This window comes from Mandrillus leucophaeus, unplaced genomic scaffold (genome assembly GCF_000951045.1).
Source record: "Mandrillus leucophaeus isolate KB7577 unplaced genomic scaffold, Mleu.le_1.0 Scaffold448, whole genome shotgun sequence".
Taxonomy (NCBI): domain Eukaryota; kingdom Metazoa; phylum Chordata; class Mammalia; order Primates; family Cercopithecidae; genus Mandrillus; species Mandrillus leucophaeus.
Genome location: NW_012104787.1, coordinates 2,025,270 through 2,036,638, shown reverse-complemented (window position 1 = coordinate 2,036,638; position 11,369 = coordinate 2,025,270). Strand labels below are relative to the sequence as shown.

At 43.8% G+C, this 11,369-nt stretch overlaps 1 protein-coding gene across 1 annotated transcript in view; it reads right to left on the bottom strand.

Annotated features, from left to right (window-relative positions):
* The window catches only part of FAM71D (family with sequence similarity 71, member D), a 40,637-nt gene that overhangs the window by 24,722 nt on the left and 4,546 nt on the right, over positions 1-11,369 (bottom strand). The window contains exons 3-6 of the mRNA XM_011994240.1: positions 8,853-8,939; positions 7,886-8,069; positions 2,716-2,915; positions 912-1,464 (exon numbers count right to left, since the gene is read on the bottom strand). Of these exons, the coding sequence (XP_011849630.1) occupies positions 912-1,464; positions 2,716-2,915; positions 7,886-8,044 (912 nt within the window). The 5' untranslated portion in view covers positions 8,045-8,069; positions 8,853-8,939. The remainder of the gene's footprint in view (positions 1-911; positions 1,465-2,715; positions 2,916-7,885; positions 8,070-8,852; positions 8,940-11,369) is intronic.

Here is an 11,369-nt window from a genome sequence, read left to right as displayed (position 1 = left end):
GCCATGTTTCCTAGGCTGGTCTTGAACTCCCAAGCTCAAGCAATCCACCTGTCTTGGCCTCCCAAAGTGCCGAGATTACAGGTGTGAGCCACTGCACCGGCCTTTTTTCTATTGTGGACCTAGAGGAAGTTTTTCAACAGTAGTCTTCAAACAGATCTCTTTACCTATAATCCATCCTGCCATTAGATTAATCTTTTAAAAACACAGCTCCTTCATTCCCTTACACAGGAGACTGTGGTCACTAAGGTTTGCCCAAAGAGTTCTCACTTTAAATTTGGCTCTCAAGGTTTTTAAGCAACTTCCCAGTCCTATTTTCTACTATTCTCCATATATATTATCCTCTAGCCCAACTGAATGAAACATTTTTGGACATGACTCTGTGTTTTTCCACTCTCTGGCCTTTTCTAAAGCCATTCATTTTGTTTTGTTTTTTATTATCCTATTTCCATCCTCATGTTTACCCATAGAAATTTCATCCCATCCTTCAAGGTACTGGGTACTGCTATATATTTTTAAACCAGAAAATAACCCTTACATTGTATTAATATCCTCATTTTAGAAGTGAGGAAACTGAGGCTCATGTGGATTATGTGACTTGGGCGAAGTCACACAAGTAATATGCTGCAGGTTGAGAGTCTAACTTGGTTCTGATTCTGATTCCAAGGTTCTTTCTATTTTGGATGCTGGGCTAAGATTTATGTTAACGGTTGTCACTGCCTATTTCAGGAGACATCTTACAACTCCTTTACACCAGGGTTCAGAGATCGAATCTCACTATTAAAATTGGGTTACTCAGAGTAGGTAGGTTCCATAGCATTTTGATAATCAATGTCAGCTAACCAAGAAGTGTGATCTTGGTAATCACTCTAGTTCTCAGTTATTAAAACATGAAAGCCTTCAGTGACACGTACCTTCTCCTCTTGCCTGGCCCTGATTAAGTCATTGTTTTCAAACACCACTGTGACTCCCGAGCAGTTTGTAATATCAGAGTTGTCTGTGACTTCTGTGGCTTCTCTGACTTCTATGACTTCTGTAACAATTCTTATATCCGGGACCTCTGGGACCTCATTTTCTGGAAGGTCTGTGACATCTGTGATGTCGGTGATGTCTGTGAATTCTGAGAAATCTATGCTGTCCCTGACATGTTCAGGGCCTCTACCTGCGTACATGTACGGGGTCAGGATGGCTGTGAATGCTGTGATATCCATCACATCCGTGGAGCCTGTGACGTCTGTGCTATTCGTAATTCCTGAGAGACTTGAAACCTCTGACACTTTGGAAACTTTGGCTTTCTCCTGATTCAAGAGGGAGATGAGGGCCACCCATTGAGAAAACAAGGTGTCCTGTTTACATGCAGAAGTGCAGAGCTGTAAGTAGTAGGCTCGACCACTCACCAGCTTTACTTTTAGGCGCATGTTCTCTGCGTCATGCACAGAAAGAGTCACAAACTGCAGAGGGAGAAACCTGCAAACAAGCACACAGTAACATCATCTGGAAACCTGATTGGAGGCTTATAAAAAGGCCTTTCTTATATATATAGTTGTTTGTTTGTTTGTTGGTTTGTTTTGAGATAAGGTCTCACTCTGTTGCCCAGGCTGGAGTGTAGTTGTGGTGTGATCATGGCTTACTGGAGCCTTGACATCCTGTGCCTAAGTGATACTCCCACCTCATCCTCCCAAGTAGCTGGCACAACAGGTATGTACCACCAACGCCTGGCTAATTTTTGTATTTTTTTGTAGAGACAAGGTTTCACCACGTTGCCCAGGCTGGTCTTGAATGCCTGGGCTCAAGCAATTCACCTGCCTTGGCCTCCAAAAGTATTGGGATTACAGGTGTGAGCCACCATGCCCAGCCTCTTTCTTATATTTTATAGTAGTTTGAAGAGTGAGACTCAAGACACCCGACTTGTCTCCCAGATAGATCTGGGTAAGGGCTCCTGAGGACCGTCTCATCTTAATCATATACCTAAGGCTCTGATGTATAAAAATGTCAGAATAGGCTGGGTGCAGTGGCTCACACCTGTAATCCCAGCACTTTGGGACTCCAAGGTGGGTGGATCACCTGAGGTCAGCAGTTCAATACCAGCCTGACCAATATGGTGAAACCCTGTCTCTACTAAAAATACAAAAATTAGCTGAGCGTGGTGGTGTATACCTGTAGTCCCAGCCACTCGGGAGGCTGAGACAGGAGAATTGCTTGAACTGGGAGGTGGAGGTTGTAGTGAGCCAAGATCGTGCCACTGCACTCCAGCCTGGGTGACAGTGCAAGACTCCATCTCAAAAACAAAATACATCAGAATGTCAACTATTTATCATGAGAAGGTCTCCATTTAAATTAATCCTTCAAAGTTAACTTAAAGTCAAGCAATTTGCTCACGATCATAGACCAAGTTAGAGGCTGAGACAAGACCAGAGCTAACTCTGTTGGAAGCTGGGATGCTATGAAAGAGGAGGCATGTTCTAGAAAGGCAGTTTATTATGAGTCTTCAGTTCCTGTTAATTAGATTTAGTTTTTAAAAAATTAACTGCCTGCTTGATATCCACTGTCATACATTATTTCACCCGTCTTTAAGGATGCTCCTCTTTGTCATTTGCAGCAGGGAATGCGAGTGAGATGCTCCTTTGGTGCAATTGTCATCAGTGTTTCTAATTTCAGATCCGCAGGGGTAATGCACGTATTCTGAGAGATCTTTAACCTCTTCTCTTTGTAACTCACCTGGTGAGCACCAGTTTCTCTGCAGGAGGAGATGTCAGGAGACTTTTAAACAGGGGTTCTGTATCTTTCCGGGCACCAGGTGTCAGATGTGCCAGTAGCATCACATTAGGGATCTTGTGGGTGGAACTGGAAGAACAGATGCCTACGGTCACCCAGTTGGCTCGGTTATGAAGGTAAATGGATTCACCTCTCCTGTTAACCTGAGTGCAGAAAACAGGAAAAGGCATTATACGATGAAATGTGTGGCTTTGACAACCTTGCTTGCCTGAGAAGTGGAAGAGGGCAGGAAATAAAGGAGAAATGAACCATGATGTATTTGTTCCTTCACTTGCTCATGCTAATTCTTGGAGATACCACAGGGAACATACACAGTCTCTGACCCATGGGGGTCTACCAGGGAAGGCAAACATTAAACAATTTAAGTATGTGACTAATTATTACTGTAAGAAGTGTTACCAAGTACAAGTTCAGGATGTTACAGGAGCACATAACAGAGGACTTGACTTAGCTTAGAGTGGGGAGATAGGCAGTGATATTCTGGTAACAGCTAGGTCTTGGAAGGTACACACATTTACACATAAGTTTAAAATGTTACTGACATAAAAGACAAGCAGCACACACATTTACAAATAATATGCAATATTCTTTAGTCTTTAGTTTAAATTCCATTGAGCCAATTGATAAATTCCACAAACTCTTGCCAAACTCTTATATTTATAACCTTAGAAGTATAGACAATAGTAAAATGTAGTAAAAGAATAGGAACAATGAGTTTTGAATATTTGTTGCCTTTATTTTAGATATAAGTTTATAAAATTTAATTTTTAAGAATTTAATTTTTTTTTTAGATGGAGTCTTGTTCTGTTGCCCAGGCTGGAGTGCCGTGGCGTGATCTCAGCTTACTGCAACCTCTGCCTCCCGGGTTCAAGTGATTCTCCTATCTCAGCCTCCTGAGTAGCTGGGATTACAGGCACGTGCCACCAAGCCTGGCTAATTTTTGTATTTTTAGGAGAGATGGGGTTTCCTCATGTTGATGGGGCTGATCTCAAACTCCTGACCTCAGGTGATCCACCCACATCGGCCTACCAAAGTGCTGGGATTATAGGCATGAGCCACCGCACCTGGTCTATAATTTATTTTTTAAAAAGGCTGTGTTTAACAACTGACTTGCAAATTTCCTGAACACTTACCAATCGACCAATTCCAGCACACCCCTGGATATGGGGTCATGAAAGTCTCCCCGGAGGAAGAGACCTCTAGCTGATACCTGAACCATGTGGGAGATAAACTGGCTGGGTGGAGAGGAGAGGTTTCCAGGCAGAGGAAGAGCATGTATAAAACCTCCAAAGTCCAAGAAACTTGGCCAATAAAATCTCTGCCACTTGGTAGAAGAAGAGACTGGAGGATGGGCAGACAGGGAAATGAAGGAAGGCAGAGAGGAGCTACACTGTGGTTTCTCAGCTGTATGATAACTGGTTCAATTAAAAAATACATCATTGAAAGAAAGAGGATATAGCTCACACTATTGATAACCTACCCAAACTGTGCCCCTCTTCTTCCGGATTAACAGAATCCTGGTTTTGTCCAATATCATGGCTCAGGGATAATGACCCAGCTCAGGGATTAAATCCTGATTAACTTAAATGGGTAGTGGTGGTTCTGCTCCACCCCTTGCCAGTGACTGGTTTCAGCAGTGGCATGTGACCAGCAAGACATAGAGGGGTCTCCTCCAATCCTGGAAAACCTTTCTCAGAGCTACCAGGAGACAGAGCCACCAGGATGAGATGAATATCTTCTACTGCTGGCAGCTATCATTGTCCTGTTTGGATGTGATGCCCTGAGGGGAACTGGCTTGAAGGTGACAGAACAAAAAAAGAGAACGTGAGTCTTCTACTGGGAGTGAGCTGATGCCCTGGGGCTCTTTCACTCTATTTGAGATAATTGCTTTCTTTTTAATTTTTTAAAAAATATTTATTTGTTTGTTTTTAGAGACAAAGTCTTGTCTTGTCATCCAGGCTGGAGTGCAGTAGTGCCATCCTAGCTAACTGCAGCCTGGAGCTCCTGGGCATAAGCAATCCTCCCTCCTTAGCCTCTCGAGTAGCTAGGAATATAGGTGTGCAGCATTGCACCCTGCTAATTTTTAAAAATGTTTTTAGAGGTGGGATCTCCCTTGTTGCCCAGGCCAATCTTGAACTCCTGGCCTCAAGCGATCCTCCTGCCTTGTCCTTCCAAAGGGCTGGGATTATAGCATGAGCCACTGTACCCAGACTAATTGTTTTTCTTTTTTCATTTAAACCTGTTCAGTCAGGAATCTTGGTAACTTACTGCCAAAGACATGCTAACCAGATGGGGTTGTGCAATTTGAAGGATACAACTTATCAAATTATGATAGGGGGCTACATCTGACCTATAGACTGCTAACTACCCCCAGTGTTGGACAAGTACTATGTAATTTCGTTAGAGTGTGCAAAAGTTAACTAACTTGGAAAGGGCACAGGATGAAAGGTGGAAAAGTAAAAACATGATTAGTAGGAAAGATGTAGAAGGTAAAGTACATCAAATTATGACTTGTTACACGTGTTCTAGGGACATCACTAAAACATTAGATATTTTGGGAGGCTTCACCTCCTGCCTGTGGTATACTGGAGGTGGGTAGCTCACACTAGTACTCAAGTATGAGTGCAGAGAATGTGTTTATGGAAGATGAAGTCTCCTTACCATTTTTTTTTTTTAGAACAAGGAGTTTAGTTTTATTTTCTCTGTGCATTTGCAAAATACTCAGGACCAATATAAAAAAGAAATACCTCCTGTGGAAAAAGTTACATTAAAAAGGGGAATGGGGTGGGGGTGCTGAAAGGGATTAGTGCCTTAGCCCCAAGGAGCTACAGCATCTCTAATTGTTCCAAGGAATCAAAAAGATATTGGGAAGATGTAACAGGAGGAAGAAAAATGTGAATTTACTGAGGGAGAGGGCTCCAAAGCAGGTCTCAAGGGGCAACTGGTGGCTGGGGAGTGGGTCTGGGTGAAGGGAGAGGCTGGTAGCTATAGGGTGTGGGTCGTGCAGGGCCAGTGTACACATGAGGGGGGCATCAGTGGAGGAGGTCCACGCATACCATGTGGAAGCATGGGACCTGGGTGACCCATGGTAGATCCGAATGGAGACCCTTGGGGGGCATGCCGATTGGAGGAGGTCCAGGATGAGGCATTCCAGGTGGTGGTTGGGGTGGTGGCTGCTCCCCAGAGCCTGGGGGTCCAGAATGGGGATGTCCTAAGCCATGAGGTCCATGGTGTGCCAGCTGCGTCTGAGACATCCCTGGATAGGGCACCCCTCCTGGTGGGAATGGGTGAGCTCATGAGTGTCCATAATCAGGATATCCTGCCTCTGGGGTTCCTGCTGATGGGGGACCATGTCCTGCAGCCCCAGGAGGCATAGGTGGTAGGGCATGGTGGGGGGTATCCCAGGTGGGAGGGCTCCAGGAGGCAGCACTGGGAGTGGGAAGGAGTCAAGAGGAGGCATGCCTGGTGGAGGAAGTCCAGACCCCAATGATAATACCACAGGATTGGGGGCAGAGGGTGGAGGAGGTGCATCTGCAAACAGCTGACGAGGGCGGTCAGGCTGGGAGAGCAGGTTCTGAGCTGCCAGAAGTCGTCCAGCTGCTAAGCCATGGCGCTCACCCTTGGAGTCCTTCCTGAAGGCATAAGATATGGTGATAGGGCAGTTACAGAGGTACTGCCCATTCATGGCTTCAATTGCTGCATCCAAAGCATCAAATGAAGTAAAATTAATGAAGGCATAAGCTTTGGAGTTGCCTGTGTCAGGGTCCCACATAATCTTAGGGGTTTGTAAGATGACCCCAAAGGTGCTGAAAGTATCATTGCCCAGGCCAATCTTGAACTCCTGGCCTCAAGCGATCCTCCTGCCTTGTCCTTCCAAAGGGCTGGGATTACAGCATGAGCCACTGTACCCAGCCTAATTGTTTTTCTTTTTTCATTTAAACCTGTTCAGTCAGGAATCTTGGTAACTTACTGCCAAAGACATGCTAACCAGGTGGGGTTGTGCAACTTAAAGGATACGACTTCTCATCATCAATCTCAGGGTCCAGGTTCCGAATGAAAATGTTGGTCCCTACATCCATGTTTTTGTTGTGAACTGATGTCTTGTTCACCTGTATCGGCTTCCCATAGAGTTTGATCATGTTCATGATCTTAATGGCATAGTCAGCATCATCCTCACTCAAGAATTCACAAAGTCATAGCCTTGGTGCTGGCCAGACTCTATCCTTTGGCATGTGGTGTTGACTACTGGTCCAGCCTGGAGAAACAGTTCCCACAGCAGAGGTTCACTAACCTTCTCATCCAGGCCCCCCACGTACACAGTGGCATCCTGGTTCTACTCGGAGATCGGCCTGGCAGCCGTGGCAAAAGAGCTCCTGCCATCCTCTCCTTACCTTTTGAAGTGTCTGTTGCCTTCCCTTGTCACCCCTCTGTGAAATCAGCTAAGCAGCTGCTCGAATGTGTTAAGAGTTAGAGGTAATAGCTCAGTGTTTAGTGTTAAGACTTTGTTAAGGAATTTCTAGAAACTTTAGAGGTATGACCCCTATCATTGAACTCATTTCACCATTTCTTTGTCAGAACATTTTAATGTTGAATGTTTAGAGAAAAGTTAGCGTTGCTCCCACATGCACAGAAATGCAGTTTCATTCATAATGTAGGGACATTCTTATGAGAAGGAAGCTTTTCTCCCTGACACCATCTGACAATTATATTTTACCTTCAGAACTAAGAGTTAAGATTCATTGTAATCCCTAGTTGTGTCATAGATGTTCTTTAGAATGTCTTCTACGCCTAAGAAAGAAGTTATCTGTATGTTTCCCTGTGGCGGGAAATGCCAAAAACGGCTTCATGTAATTTTGGGAAGATTATGATGGAATGGCAATTACGGTAGAGTTAAGACAGAAGTCCTTCACAAGAGTTTTGGGGACATTTGAAGTAAATGTCCTTTAACGCTGTAATTATTTCAGGTTTTTTAAAATTCCCAAATTGTTCTCTTTAGTAATATCACACATTCCCTTGGCACATTTAAAACAATTCTCCTACCATCCTTTTCAGTTTTCTTTGAGAAAATTACTGAAGTTATTGGAACTTAACTCAGGCTTTGAATATGATTTACCTGGATAAAATTGCTCTCTAACATGGGAGGAGATACAAAAGGGGCATACTCTCCTCCATCCAACATACTCTGAAGATCTCTTGGATCATGGGAGTGTGGGGTGCAGAGAGCATCTTGCTCATTGATCCTCGTGGTAGACTTGCTGGTGTTCTTCTTCATTGCACTTGCATATAAACATAAAAAACTGAGGGAATGGAAACACAATTAATGGGTACAGAGAGAATTTAATATCATAATTAAATTGCTTCATTTATTTATTAACTCAGCAAATTTTATCAATATCTGTGATATGCTTGGCACTGCACCAGGCACTTGTATTAATACATACATCTAAACAGGACTAATAAGATCCCTGCCCTCATTCAGCTTACACTCTATGGGGAGACAGGTAGTAAGCAAGCCAAAAGAAACTCAAACAAGATGTTGGATGATAGGGACTATCAGGACTTGAAAACAGATACATATAATAAAAAATGACTGGGATATAGGGCTTTAAGACACTTATTAGGGTATTAGGAAAGGCTTCTCTAGGAGGTCTCTCAATATATTCCCCCACAGACCATTATTTTCTATCTTCCAAAGTAATGGTACCCTCTTCATCATGCAGGGTTCTCCAATCCCTTTTTTGTAAGTAGGTTATCAAAGCTATACTAAACTGAGAACACTTTTTCCAGACTATTCACCCATAACTGAGGCATAGCTCTTGGTTGTGTGCTCCTTATGAGACTCTTAAGTCAGTGGAAAAATTGTCTTCCACAAAACTGGTCCTTGCTTCCAAGGTGACCACTGCTATAGGCAGCATCTTCAGTACATCGAGTCTCCAGGAGAGAGAAAGAAGAAAATAATCTTGGAAAGTAAAGTAAGTAGAAGAGGAAGGAAGAGGGAAAGGAAGGAAGAGAGAAAAGGGCAGGAGAGGATGTGGCCATGCAGCCCACATGGTTTATCTGTAAGAACTGTCAAATCTCACCTCAACTCAGGCTGAGCCACAATCTTCTCTAGGAGATGAAGTTTTTAACTCACTTCAGTTTGAGCTTCCTCTTTTTCATGATGAAATCTTTTGTAAAAGAAAGAACAAAAAGAAAATCAAATGTATACAGGCCAGGCACAATGGCTCACACCTATAATCCCAGCACTTTGGGAAGTCAAGGCAGGCCAATCACTTGAGCCTAGGAGTTTGAGAACAGCCTGGGCAACATAGCAAGATCTTGTCTCTACAAAAAATACAGAAATTATCCGGTTGTGGTGGTGCATGCCTATAGTTTCAGCTACTTGGGAGGTTGAGGTGGGAGGATCACCTGAGCCTGGGAGGTTGAGGCTACAGTGAGCTATGATCTTGTCACTGCACTCCAGCCTGGGCAACACAGCGAGACCCTGTCTCAAAAAAAAAAAAAGGCACTAATTTGTATACAAAAGAAACTAATTTCAATTCTAAACCTTACTGTTATTTCAAGTGTGAGGTCAAGGCCTTAGAAAGAGTTAGAGTTCTTCTAAGTATACTGGGTAGGTGAAGCGGAGTCGAGGCTGCTGTCTACGTCGGAGCTAAGCTGTCGTTGATGATCCTCACCATGGTCTTTTGGTGAGTGCAACCAGAGTCATGAGTCCATAGCTCATAATTGGCTTGAAACTGCCAAACAGTGGAATCCTGAGCTCCTATGACCAATGAGGATATTTGATAATGTGGCAAAGGAAGCAGTACAGATTGTATTACCTGGGTTGCATTTAATTGCTCTTTAAAATGTGCTCCTTACGATTACCTGAAAACCTTTTGTTGACATCTTCTAGTAAGATTAGGAAAGCTCCTGGCCAGGCGTGGTGGCTCATGCCTATAATCCCAGCACTTTAAGAGGCCAAGGCAGGCAGATCACTTTAGGTCAGGAGTTCAAGACCAGCCTGGCCAATGTCGTGAAACCCTGTCTCTACTGAAAATATAAAAATTAGCCTGGCGTGGTGACAGGTGCCTGTAATCCCAGCTACTCAGGAGACTGAGGCAGGAGAATCACTTGAACATGGGAGGTGGAGGTTGCAGTGAGCCAAGACTCCAGTCTGGGCGACAAGAGCAAAACTCTACCAAAAAAAAAAAAAAAAAAAGAAAAAAGAAAAGAAAGAAACAAAGAAAAGAAAGGAAAGGAAAAGAAAAGAAAAGAAAAAAGAGAAAAAGAAAAGAAGAAAGCTCTAGTATGAAACTTGTCGGAGGCTTAGAAGAAGGTCCTAAAGACTAGAGTGGAGCCCTTTAAGAAATGCACAGAGGATGATGGCACAGGAGCAAGAGCTAGATATTGTGTGGGAAAATTCCCATAAGAAAGCATTATTTAGGAGGCCAAGGTGGGCGGATCACCCGAGGTCAGGAGTTTGAGAACAGCCTGGCCAACATGGCAAAACCCCATCTCTACTAAAAATTACAAAAATTACCCAGGCGTGGTGGCATGCACCTGTAGTCCCAGCTACTCCTAAAGGCCTCTCTAGGAGGTCTCTCAGTATATGCCCACTTGGGAGGCCGAGGCAGGAGAATTGCTTGAACCCGGAAGGTGGAGATTGCAGTGAGCTGGGATCGTGCCACTGCACTCCAACCTGGGTGACAGAGCAAGACTCTGTCTCAAAACACACACACACACACACACACACACACACACACACACAACCAAAAATAAAGCATTAAGTTCTATAATTAGCAGCATGTTTTCCTTCTTAGTGGCACATAAAATAATGATATATCTTAATAATTGGTGGATCTTAGATTTGAGGAGATGCAGCAGTCAACTCTTGTTCATACAGAGTTAAGTGAAAGAGTGCACTGTTTTGGAAAAACAGTGCACTCTGAGAAAATGAAAACTGCACAGTGGAGGGTGTGTCTACTGTTGACAGACACTTGCTAATCAGGAGATGCCACATGGCTGCTGGGATAGGGAAAGGCCCTTTCCACTGCTGTCATTTATGAGATCTCCAGAATCCCTTGCATCTGAGAATTCTCCTTCCAGAGAGCAAACAGTGGATGATCTCCCAGGCGAATAGGTGTAGCTGTGGATTCAGGACACAGAGAGGGAGGAGGAAGTGAGAGGAAAGGAAGGAATTCAGGGATATTTGCAGCCACAACTGGGTCTCGCCCCTTTTGTCCTTTTTGAACAGTTGAGTTTAGCTGAGGAGCGGAAAGTGTTAACAGGCTCTTTTATCAACTTTGCTGTGATGTTCTAAATATTTGTTCTGGAATTATTTTTACACTTTTGGATTATGTGTATAGCTGATAAGTGTGTGCTAAATTTTGACTGGTTTTGTTGTAATTGTGATTTGAGATATCTGTGTACTACACCCCTCACCCCACCAACATCTCCAATTATCCTAGTTAATTAGTCCAGGCTTGGGCGTGGTGGTGGCTCACGCCTGTAATCCTAGCACTTTGAGGCTGAGGGGGGCGGATTACCAGGTCAGGAGTTCGAGACCAGCCTGACCAATATGGTGAAACCCCATCTCTACTAAAAATACAATTAAC